The sequence below is a fragment of the Pristiophorus japonicus genome, chromosome 17 (genome assembly GCF_044704955.1).
Source record: "Pristiophorus japonicus isolate sPriJap1 chromosome 17, sPriJap1.hap1, whole genome shotgun sequence".
Lineage (NCBI taxonomy): Eukaryota > Metazoa > Chordata > Chondrichthyes > Pristiophoridae > Pristiophorus > Pristiophorus japonicus.
The window spans coordinates 31,308,909-31,321,710 of NC_091993.1; the positions used below are offsets into that span (position 1 = coordinate 31,308,909).

The 12,802-nt window shown below is 46.9% G+C and overlaps 1 protein-coding gene across 2 annotated transcripts in view; it reads left to right on the forward strand.

Annotated features, from left to right (window-relative positions):
* spg11 (SPG11 vesicle trafficking associated, spatacsin) overlaps positions 1-12,802 on the forward strand; it is a 190,024-nt gene that overhangs the window by 159,313 nt on the left and 17,909 nt on the right. For both annotated transcript variants that reach the window (XM_070858561.1, XM_070858562.1), the window contains exons 31-34: positions 1,346-1,494; positions 4,466-4,664; positions 8,408-8,551; positions 10,375-10,508. In XM_070858561.1, coding sequence (XP_070714662.1) covers positions 1,346-1,494; positions 4,466-4,664; positions 8,408-8,551; positions 10,375-10,508 — 626 coding nt within the window. The remainder of the gene's footprint in view (positions 1-1,345; positions 1,495-4,465; positions 4,665-8,407; positions 8,552-10,374; positions 10,509-12,802) is intronic.

The window sequence follows — 12,802 nt, forward strand, 5'->3', positions numbered from 1 at the left end:
ACATGGGTGTGAGATATTGTGTGTGTTAGAAAGACAGACAGACCGACCTATATCATGTAACCTCCACTGGCCAAGAGCTTAAGTCTTTGACTTAATTACATTTGTTTATTTTCTTCAGTGCATGTAGATAGAGCGTGTGTTTATTTGTCACCCTAAGAGGCCTCTTAAAATGTAAAGTTTTACGGAGATTGCAAAGTAAAGAAAGACTTGCATCTCTAAGCACCTTTCACAACCACCGGATGTCCCAAAGCACTCTACAGTCAATGACAATGAAGTACTTTTGGAGTGTAGTCACTGTTGTAATGTGGGAAATGCGGCAGCCAATTTGCGCACAGCAAGCTCCCACAAACAGTAATGTGATAATGGCCAGATAATCTGTTTGTGATGTTTATTGAGGGATAAATATTGATCAGGACACCGGAGAGAACTCCCCTGCTCTTCAAAATAGTGCCATGGGATATTTTACTTCCATCTGATAGCCGGGACCTCTGACAGTGCAGCACTCCCTCAGTACTGCACTGGGAGTGTCAGCCTAGATTTTTGTGCTCAAGTTTCTGGAGTGGGGTGAGGGTGCTACTAGCTGAGCCATGGCTGATGCAGTAAAAGGAATAACGACTTGGGTTCGGAGATGCAATAAATCCAAATACCGAGGGCATATTAATCTTCAACAACCTCCTCAATGGCACCATGGCCATTATTGTTTATCATTGTGACAAGTAACACTCTGCTCACAGCATAATGTTCCTGCAGTGTGCCAGCTAGCCACTAATGATGATCACCGAGTGCATGATTTCACAGATAGTCAAAAGCAGAGTTTGGAACCATAGCCTTGAAGAGTTTCGGTTGTATTCTGGAAGAAAGCTGCAAAGTCCAAGGGCAGAGCTCCATTTTGAGGGGTCGGAGATGCAGAGAACGATGGAGTAGTTTTGGTTGCAAACTCTCTTTATATTGGTTTTCAGCAAATCCTGCCAGAGAAGCAAGTTTTGCCACCTAGGTACATGGCTGGTTTGGGGCACCGTCATAAAGGGTATGAGAGACGCCCGTTCAAGGCTTGGGTTCAAACATATTGTAGGCACAATAGTAGGAGCTTTCCTTCCAACAATATCCCTCTTGAGAAGATTATGGTTTGTTAATCTGTTGGGGCGGTTTTGTATGTGCGCATATTGCTTTCTGTACCTCCTGAATTTTCTGCTTTTAGTTTGATTGCCAAATGAGTATGTCTGATGATGAACAGTTAAGAGACCGAGTGAGACTGTGAGCTAGCTTTGGGCTGTACAAATTCATGCTGCTTGTTGTACACTGGATAAGCAATCCTTTCTTTTCCCTTATTTTTTCCGTCCCCCAGTGAGCAGCATAGCTTCGTCGTTTGCTCAGTATCCAGAAGAAGACATTGTTAAAGACCAGGTTGTTCAGGATCTGCAAATCCTCACGAATGAATGCCGCCACGGAAAGAGTTACTGCCGTCAGGTTCTTAGCTTATACGAGCTCTCAAAGGTACCAGCATTAAACTCTTCTCAAAACAGGAATCTGTTCGCTATTATTCGCATTGCACTTTGCACTCAATCTCCATTGGAATAAGTCCACAGCAAAGAAATTGACTGCTACAATATTGAGAAAAATATTTCTCGATTGCCTATTATTGTAAATAAGATGGCTGGAAACGGGGAAAGTGATTTGGGGTAGAATTACACTCCGTAACTAATCTCTCAAATTTCAACCCTTACCAGCTTCACAGTTTTGCAGAGTGTGCTGATGTTCGAGTGCTAACAAATCACTTGCTGCAGCAAATCACTTGCTCCACCGATAAGTGAGCTACAAGATAATTTAGTATCTGGGTTCAAATGAACCATGAGCTTCACTCTGGCTGCAATGCTGGTGCTGTGTATAATTTTACCCTATTTTTTAGTGTGTACAGTTCCAATCTTAAGATTTTTTTTCAGGTACAGCAGGAGTGCATTTTGCAATAAAGTGGTTATTTATAATAAATGGACGTCACATTGGCTGCATTATGTCCAATAAGAACATAAATAGGAGCAGGAGTAGGCCACCTGGCCCCTCGAGCCTGCTCCGCTATTTAATAAGATCATGGCTGATCTGATCATGGATTCAGCTCCACTTCCCTGCCCGCTCCCCATAACCCTTTATTCCCTTATTGTTCAAAAATCTGTCCATCTCGGCCTTAAATATATTCAATGACCCAGCCTGCACAGCTCTCTGGGGCAGAGAATTCCATAGATTTACAACCCTCAGAAGAAATTTCTCCTCATCTCGGTTTTAAATGGACGCCCCCTTATTCTGAGAATATGTCCCCTAGTTTTAGTTTCCCCTATGGGTGGAAATATCCTTTCTGCATCCACCTTGTTGAGCCCCCTCATTATCTTATGTTTCAATAAGATCACCTCTCATTCTTCTGCACTCCAATGAGTATAAGACCAACCTACTCAACCTATCTTCATAAGTCAACCCCCTCATCGCCGGAATCAGCCTAGTGAACCTTCTCTGAACAGCCTCCAATGCAAATATATCCTTCCTTAAATACAAAGACCAAAACTGTATGCATAACTCTAGGTGTGGCCTCACCAATACCCTGCACAGTTGTAGCAGGACTTCTCTGCTTTTATACTCTATCCCCCTTGCAATAAAGGCCAACATTCCATATATATTCCAGATATAAACGTCAAGTGGTCTATTTTCTGCATTCCACTGCTATCCTGATATGTATTCTGTTTGTAAAGGCCTTTCATTTCTGGTGGTCATTTTTTTTTTTTTTAAACTACTGATGTTTGTACTGGGCTGAGTGCAGTAGGTCAGGGCTTAGGTGACGCATTCGTACCATGGCTGCTCTAGTCTGACTCTCTGAGCAATTACTTGATGCATCATTCACGTTTGAGCCCATTGACATGGGAATAGTGAACAGCGGGGAGGAAAGACAGCCAAGAGCGATACATTTTAATTTTTTTTTAAAGTGAGAATGTGATGGGAGTGGAGAGGGACAAACCAGGAAGCAAGTTAGTAATCATCGCACAGCAAGAGAGTTTTGGATCATGATGAATGATGTTTGGTGGGAGAAGAGAAGGGAACGTGCAAGACTTGTTAAACTCCACGGGGTCGAAATTCGTCTCTGGCGGTGGTGCAATGGAATTAAATATCAAACAGTGTGTATAACGGGCATCCGATCCAATCCCGCCCGTTCTCTGCTACCGCCTGAGACAATTAAGAAACACAGAATCTTGGTCCTAGAAATTCGGCTCATTTGCGCCTCCTGTTAGTGCCCCCAAGGGGCTCTAACGGGGCACAAACGACTTTGCTTCCAGGCGAGGCACCGCGAATGATTCCTAAATTCGGTGGGAGTTTAGCGGTGATGGTGGTAACCCATAGTGCCCCGCTCCAGTGCGCTGGCGATGCTGATGTCATCACTGTGCGCAGAGCCCCATTAGTGCCTCCGGACCCTAACTTGGCTGTCGGCCCCTCAAGCTGCGCCAGGTGATGACAGCAATAGCTTCAGGGGGCGCGTACCAAGCGGCTGGCCGCTCACGGTGCGAAACTTAAAGGGGAGGTGGGCTGCTGTTTTTTTTAAAATCCCTGATTTGTTTTTGTGCGCCCCTTTGGCGCTTTGAACGTGGGGTCCATGCCACGATTGGTCAGCCCGGCACCCCCGCTCCCCCCGTGGTCCGTGCCACGATCGGTCAGCCCGGCTCCCCCCGTGGTCCGTGCCATGATTGGTCAGCCCGGCACCCCCGCTCCCCCTGTGGTCCGTGCCACGATCGGTCAGCCCGGCTACCCCCGTGGTCCGTGCCACGATCGGTCAGCCCGGCTCCCACCGGTGGTCCGTGCCACGCTTGGTCAGCCCGGCACCCCCGCTCCCCCCGGTGGTCCGTGCCACGATGGGTCAGCCCGGCACCCCCGGTGGTCCGTGCCACGATGGGTCAGCCCGGCTCCCCCGGTGGTCCGTGCCACGATGGGTCAGCCCGGCTCCCCCCGTGGTCCGTGCCACGATGGGTCAGCCCGGCTCCCCCCGTGGTCCGTGCCACGATGGGTCAGCCCGGCTCCCCCCCGTGGTCCGTGCCACGATTGGTCAGCCCGGCACTCTGCTTGGTGCATAGATTTGACTTGAGAGCAAGGTCACTGAATTACCTGCACCATTTGTAGTTCAGTTTCTTTACCATAGCGACAATCAGTAAATCTACAGTTGAGAAGGGTGGTAGAAGTTTGGAACTCTCTTCTGCAAACGGAAATTGATGCTAGATCAATTGTTAAGTTTAAATCTGAGATTGGTAGATTTTTGTCAACCAAATGTGTTAAAGGATATTGGCCAAAAGGCGGGTATATAGAGTTAGGTCGCAGATCAGCCATGATTTCATTGAATGGTTGGCGCAGGCTCGAGGGGCTGAATGGCCTCCTCCTGTTCCTATGTTCCTAATAAAAAGCATGAGTCACACACACATTTAATCTTGTTATCCAATAGGAGCTTGGCTGTTCTTTCAATGATATATCAACCCAAGATTCTGATACTGTTCTGCGGGAAGTCTTATCATCTCAACAACCTGACCGTTATAAAAAGGCCCAGGCGTTTATCACAACCCAAGGGCTGAAGCCAGAGGCAGTGGCTGCGCTTGTAGCTGACGAAGTGGTTCAGGCGCTGCTCTCGTCAACAGAAGCCAAAGGTAAACATCATGTCTCGGTTTTGGGAACCCGATGGGAGATCTGGTGAAGACCCTAAATGGCACCAGGAATGTTTTATAGTTTTATTGAACTCTTGCTCAGTAAACACATTCTACTATTGGGTGGTGGTCGGGAGGCGGGGGGGCGGCGGAGCGGATTTTAACCCCAACCCCTTCCCCGTATATGGGGAGAAGGGGGCGGGCGGCGAGAGTCGGGATGGTGGTAAATTGGTAAAAATGTGAAACCTGGCTGACCCCAATCCGCTGCAAACGCACCCAATTCTGGTTTAACCGCGGGCGTGTTTGTGGACGGTCATCTGCGATTGGGCCGGCTGTCGGGAGGGAAACTGACATCTTAAAATAATGTTTAGAAATTCTACCGAGATCCTGCCGTTAAATTCAGCAGGACTTTCACCTTGCCCGGTATTTCCGCCCTTGAGGCCTCAGTCCGGCCAGCTGCCCTGGGATACCCGTTTGGCGCCCTGCAGCTTGCCTGTCCGATTTAAATGGGGCCCGGGCCTCAACATGGCGGGGGAGGGGCCTCTTCACCAGCAGCCGGCACGCGCAGTCAGCCGATCGGTCACCCAGAGGTCAATATACTCGCGTGGAGTATAAACACCAGCGCAAACTAGTTGGGCCGAATGGCCTGTTTCTGTGCTGTATATTCGATATAAAATAGTACCTTAGCCAGAGGAGATAGAAACATAGAAATCTACAGGGCAGAAGGAGGCCATTTCGGTCCATTGTGTCCATGTCGGCCGACAAAGCGCTGCACGGCCCTCGGTCAGCAGCCCTGAAGGTTACATATAAACCTATGAACAATGGCGGAAAGGCAAAGAGCACCCGGCCCAACCAGTTGGCCCCACACGATTGCGACACCCCTTGCACTGAAACATTCTACACTCCACCCCAACCGGAGCCGTGTGAAATGGTGAGGAACTTATTAGTGCATTAGTTGAGCTGCCTCAAAACAATATACACACTGAGGATATATTCTACCTTCAACCCCCCCTCTGATCCCATCACCATCCCCACCATGTGGAGCCCACAAAGCAGGCCTTGTTCTGCTCCTTTGGCTAACCCCCAAAGGGTGCTTGGCACTTCAACAGAAAATACATTTTGATCATTTGTTTGACTGATTCTTGTCTTCAAAGATAAGGTTTTATCCGAAATGCTCGTGGTGCAATTACATCAATTCAAAGGTCAGCTGGATTTCAAAACCCTTTCCAAATAAATGGATGTACGAAGTTTGATGAATGGAAATCTGCCAGAAGTTGTTTTTTTTTTATTTAAAAAATCTGACTCATGACTTCAAAAGCAGTTGATTTAAGTGCTTGCCTTTAATGCTGAAGGAACTCCAGAGGTAACATGAGCCTAGCTAGGAACAATAAGATACTTATACATTAGGGTATGAGGTCCCTGAAATATTGAGACCTGCCTGTTCCACACGCAGTTGCATCTGCTTATTATTATATTCTAAAATGTCCAGCTATTTCCTATTTATATATCATTAATCATATAATAATGCTGAAGATAAAAAGAAAAATTGCATATGTCAGAAACTGAAATCAAAACCGAAAGTGCTGGCAGTACTCTGGAGGAATGATCGCATCTGAAAGAAAGAAGTAAACTTAGGATTTCATAAGAATTAGGAGCAGGAGTAGGTCATACGGCCCCTCGAGTCTGCTCTGCCATTCAATTTCATGGCTGATCTTCTACCTCAACTCCACTTTCCCGCCTGATCCCCATATGCCTTCATTCCTCGAGTCCAAAAATCTAGCGATCTCAACCTTGCGTATATTCAACGACTCAGTATTCATAGCCCTCTGGGGTTGCGAATTCCAAAGATTCACCACCCTCTGGTAAAGGCCCTTCATCAATTCTGAATGCCCCCTCCTTCTGAAACAGCTCTACTGATAAAGGATGGAATCACTGCAATAGTAAGAAACAATATTGGCTCAAATTATAAGGGTGTTGAAACAGTTTGGGTGGAGATGAGGAACACTTGTGGGCATAGTCTATAGGCCCCCTAACAGTAGCAACTCTGGTCGGACCATAATCCAGGAAATAGTGGGGGCTTGTAAAAAGGGAACAGCAATAATCATGGATGATTTTAACCTCCATATTGATTGGACAAATCAAATTGGCCAGGGTAGCCTTGAGGAGGAGTTCATAGAGTAAGGGACGGATTCCTTGAGCAGTATGTAACGGAACCAATTAGGGGGCAGGCTATTTTAGATCTGGTCCTTGTGTAATGAGACAGGATTAATAAATAAACCTCCTAATAAAGGATCCCCTCGGAATGAATGATCATAGCATGGTTGAATTTCAAATCCAAATGGAGGGTGAGAAAGTTGGATTTCTAACCAGCGTTCTAAGCTTAAATAAAGGAGACTATGAAGGTATGAGGGCAGAGTTGGGTAAAGTGGACTGGGAAAATAGATTAAAGTGTAGGACGGTTGATGAACAGTGGTGTACATTTAAGGAGATCATTCACAACTCAAAAATATATTCCAGTGAGGAGGAAAGGGTGTAAGAGTAAAGAAAATACACGATTGTGGACATACGGCTGTAATAGAGCTCACCCTAGTGGACTACTGATGCACTGCAACTACTGCTGTAAATAATAAAGGATCATGTGGCAAAGTCACATGACCGTTTCTGTGTAAGAGCCATCTCGTGTGTAGTATGTTTTTTAGTGATGTCGTAAAAAAATATCACAACGGCGAGGTCAGAATCAGGCTCGGATGTGTTCTAGCCTGCCAATGGTCAAGTCACCGAGTAGGGCCACATGAAGAACGCACGAATGAGGCACTGGAGGGCTGCCAGCAAGAGTGGGGGGGGGGGGGTGGGGGGGAAATCGAGCAAGCCAAAGTTAAACTGAGGAAGAACTGGAGGCCCCAGACATCAGAACACCTGATATTAAGGGAATCAAGGAATATGGGGAGTCAGTGCAACAGAGTGTTGAGATAGAAGATCAGTCATGATCTCATTGAATGGCGGAGCAGGCTCGAGGGGCCAAGTGGCCGACTCCTGTTCCTAATTCTTATGTTCTTGTATTCATGGGGCCCATGAACATAAGCTTTCAGAAATGCGATGCATTTTTGGCTGATGTTCTTGCTGCCTGACTGCGATCCATCCCCACTGCCAGTGTTTATAACTCTTCATTGTATGTCCGAGGGACCTCCCTTTTGCAACCACGTTCTGTAGCGTCGCTGCACAGACACATCTGTGCCTGAGCCAACTGACCTAGTGAGGTCTCATTGTTGTATCAAGTTTCAAGTACAGTGTTTTTTTTGTTTTAAACCAGTAAAAATATTGATGGATATACTCTCATAAAGACTCTTGGGCTTTTTATACAAGCAGCACAAAAATCTCTCCTAACTGCAGGTGTCCCAAACACGTGTGTGATTTCTGAACTTCCACTTTCCCCACCAGACGTCGCTTGAGTCACATTAAGTTTTGTATCAAATTGTGGACAGTTTTGTGGTGGCGACTTGCGCCACTTGGGAACTGCATCGAGACTGTCCAAACTCTCTCTACTTTGGCCTTTGCAGCCAGCGAAGGCGGTATGGATTCAGGTCTGAGCAATGAAGGGGCAGTGGTCTAACACGCCCTGTTCCTGAAGAGGGATACTGTTTAAAAGTGTAACCACAGTTAAGGCGAGCTGGAGAGCAAGCCTTTGTCAGAGAGATGCCATTCACGTTAGTAACGGTTGTGGTTCTATTCCTTGTCTTTGCACACAGGGCTGGGAGTGAGGCAGATCTATAACCTTCTCGATGGGAAAGAGGCTTTCCTACAGCTGGCTAAACTGTGCCAAGAACCAATCCTCGTTGGCACCAAACTGCTGGATAAAATTTCATCCATTCCAAGTGGGGAATTGGAGTGCAGTAAGTATTCTACATGATGACCGTTATCTTGGAACTTTGCTATAAAATGACTTGACGTGTGCGGTGACCATGTTGTGTTCAAAGAGAAATGCCAGCCTTTTCTGTAACTCCAAACTTTTATTATCCAAAGATAATCAATTCTCAGCTCTCACGATTGCTCAAAAACAGACTCATTTTGGAAGGTGGTTTCCGAAACCTTTCTGTCTAAGGGAAAATGTGTGCTGTTCTGAATCAAGACACAAGCCCTAAATTAGCTGCTGTTTTGGTTGCCCATACCCTTTAAGTCGGGAATGGGCCTTTGGTCGAGTGGTAGCATTCCTGCCTCTGAGTCGGACACTCTGAACCCGCTTCAGACAGCCCCGATGAGTGGAAGCTAGAATACTGTGCTGACCTCGAACAGGGAGACTCTTGTCTGGACAGAGTGACCACTGGCTCACGCGTAGCATTCCTGCCTGAGTCGGGCCTCACTCCAAACAGCCCCGGCCAGCGAAAACCAGAGTGTGGCTCTGAATATTGTAGAATGATATTCTACGGTGTATATATACAGAAGGGGGCCATTCGACCCATCGTACCTGTTTTTTAAAATTCGTTCATGAGATGTGGGCGAGGCCGGCATTTATTGACCATCCCTAATTGCCCCGTGAGAAGGTGGTGTTGAGCCGTGGTGAAGGTGCTCCTAGAGCTGTTAGGGAGGGAGTTCCAGAATTGTGACCCAGAGATGATGAAGGAATGGCCGATATATTTCCAAGTCAGGATGGTGTGTGACTTGGAGGGGAACGTGGAGGTGATGGTGTTCCCACGCGCCTGCTGCCCTTGTCCTTCTAGGCGGTAGAGGTTGTGGGTTTGGGAGGTGCTGCCGAAGAAGCCTTGGCGAGTTGCTGCAGTGCATCTTGTAGATGGTGCACACTGCAGCCACGGTGGTGGAGGGAGTGAGTGTTGAAAGTGGTGAATGGGGTGCCGATCAAGCGGGCTGCTTTGTTCTGCTTGGTGTCGAGCTTCTTGAATGTTGTGGGAGCTGCACTCATTCAGGCAAGTGGAGAGTATTCCGTCACACTCCTAACTTGGTGGAAAGGCTTTGGGGAGTCAGGAGGTGAGACACTCGCCGCAGAATAACCAGCCTCTGACCTGCTCTTGTTGCCACAGTATTTATGTGGCTGGTCCGGTTAAGTTTCTGGTCAATGGTGACCCCCAGGATGTTGATGCCAGCTCGTGGAACGAGCTGTCAATTAGTCCCACTCTCCCTGCTCTTTCCCCATAGTCCTGCAAATTTTTCACCATTTATTTTCCAATTCCCTTTTGAAAGCCATTATTGGATATGGTGTTAACATCCGGGGGGTGGGGTGGTACCTTTGTCTGGCTGCAGTTGCCCCTCCCGTCCCCATTGTAAATAATAGTCTTTCGCCTTGGTTGCAGCCTGCCTCGGAGAATGTACTCAGCCCTGGCTCAGTGGGCAGCACTCTCACCTCGGAGTTAGAAGGTCGTGGGTTCAAGTCCCAATCCAGAGATTTGAGCTCATGATCTAGGCTGACACCTAGTGCGGAGTGCTGCACTGTCAGAGGTGCCGTCTTTCGGCTGAAATGCTAAATCAAGGCCCATCTCCGGTGGATGTTAAAGGGCTAGCTGTACACTAATTGGCTGCCGCCTTTGCTACATTACAACAGTGACTACACTTCAAAAGTACCTTATCGGCTGTAAAGCGCTTTGCGACATCCTGAGGTCGTGAAAGGCGCTATATAAATGTAAGTTCTTTGATTCTTTCTAATCGTGTAAATAATTGATCGTTTCTGTTTGTCTTCCCCTCTCTCCTCCCGTGGATCCTAAAGCTGTAGAGCTGCTGATTCTGGCACATGACTGCTTCAGCCTGACCTGCCACATGGAGGGGATTAGTAGAGTGTTGCAAGCTGCACGCCATCTCAGTCACAAACATCTGGCTCCCAATGAAGAGTACAGTCTCCTGGTACGGACACAGTAAAACACTGCTGTATATCGGGCAACTCTCATTCCCTGGCAAATGTTTCCTTTTTTAAGTAGAAATATATGATTAGGAATTGTTAACTATGAACTGAGGATTGTTCCCTGGTGCTGGGCGGGAACTGACGACTGGAGTACGGAGCTGTAGCAGTGGTAGAGCAATCGAAGGGTGTCTCATTTTATCGGAAACACTGACGTGTGCTTCTGAATTCTTGCAGCCCGTACACATTCTCTATCCCTGGGTTATCTGTGTCCCAAGTTTTATTTTAAAGTTCGAAAAGTAGGGAAACTTTATATTTTAGTCATTATTGTAGAATAATTCAAAATACTGGAATCTGAAATTTTTTTTTAAAACTGCTGGAAATCTCAGCGTGTCAGGCAGCATCTGTGGAGAGAAACAGAGTTAACTGGTCACAGACCCGAAACGTTAACACTCTCTCTCTCTCTCTCTCTCTCTCTCTCTCTCTCTCTCTCTCTCTCTCTCTCTCTCTCCACAGATGCTGCCCGACCTGCTGAGATTTCCAGTATTTTCTGTTTTTATTGTAGAATAATTGCTGCTTTGTGGTCGAGGAAAATGTATTTCATTAACTGACCCGGGCCATTCCGTCACTTGGACTTTGTACATTCAGTTTGCTGGTGCCTGGATACTTTACTGGGTACAATGTCATCTCTCGTCTTGTTCCTGCATCCTGTTTATCCAAAATCTAACATCACTACAGCCCGTTGCTGAGACAACAGGAAACACTTGTTTTCCCTTGAAAGCAGTGATCAGCTTTCTTTACTTCCTCCCGGTCAAGCAACGCCTCGATTTCAAAATTCTCATCCTTGTTTTCAAATCTCTCCATGGCCTCGCCCCTCCCTATCTCTAATCGCCTCCAGCCCCACAACCCCCCGAGATCGCTGCGCTCCTCTAATTCTGCCCTCCTGAACATCCCTGATTATAATCGCTCAACCATTGGTGGCCATGCCTGCTGCTGCCTGGGCCCCAAGCTCTGGAACTCCCTGCCTAAACCTCTCCGCCTCTCTAGCTCTCTCTCCTCCTTCAAGATGCTCCTTAAAACCTACCTCTTTGACCAAGCTTTTTGGTCACCTGCGCTAATTTGTACTTCTGCAGCTCGGTGTCAAATTGTTTCTCATAATACTCCTGTGAAGAGCCTTGGGATGTTTCACTGCGCTAAAGACGATCTATAAATACACGTTGTTGTTCCTATATCTCTCTTCACCTTGGCTCAGTTGGCAGCTGTCCTGCCTCTGAAGGTTTTTGTTTATCCATCCACTGGATGTGGGTGTCGCTGGCAAAGTGGACATTTATTGTCCATCCCCAATTGCCCTTGAGAAGGTGGTGGTGATCTAACCGAGTGTCTCGCTAGGACACTTCAGAGGGCAGTTAAGAGTTGGCCACATTTCTAGGGATCTGGAGTCACACTCAGGCCAGACCAGGTAAGCACATGACTGAGGCTAGCTTTTCATTACAGATTTATTTAATGAATTGAATCCCTGTGGGATTTGAACTTGTGCCCAGTAACATAACCACTTTGCTACCATACCCTTACTTGTGAGTTGGAGTCCCACCCCAGGGCGTGAGCACCTACTCCATACTGTGAGAGCCCAGTGCAGCACTGAGGGAAATGTTCAAACTAAATCTCAAATTGTTACGAGGACTTTCTCCCGATACTTTTAATTTGTGCTCGCAGAGGAAGGTGGGTCCCGTAAGTAGACAAAGTCTCCTCTAAACTGAAATATGGGCATTGTTGTATGCTGCAGTGCGAATATTTACCCTCTAGTATGGTACATTGTGCCTTGCATTATGTGTGATGCCCACCACGTCCTCCTGGGTTCCTTTGATAGGTCGTAAAGAACGCACAGCTTGATTTATTTCCAAGTAAGGTAACGCATTGAAGCAGCAACATTTAGAAAACAACAACAACTTGTATTTATATAGCACCTTTTAACGTAGTAAAACGTCCCAAGGCGCTTCACAGGAGTATTATAAGACCAAACAAATAATCTTGACACTGAGCCACATAAGAAGTTGGCGCAAGTGATCAAAAGCTTGGTCAAAGAGGTAGGTTTTAAGGAGCGTCTTAAAGGAGGAAAGAGAAGTGGAGAGGTATAGGGAGGGAGTTCCAGAGCTTGGGGCCCAGGCAACTGAAGGCACGGCCACCAATGGTGGAGCGATTATAATCAGGGATGCACACTAAGGATAGAATCGATTCACAAATAAAGAATAAACTTCCCTCATAAACTTATATTTTTTTACGCCTTCGGTAACCTCTAATG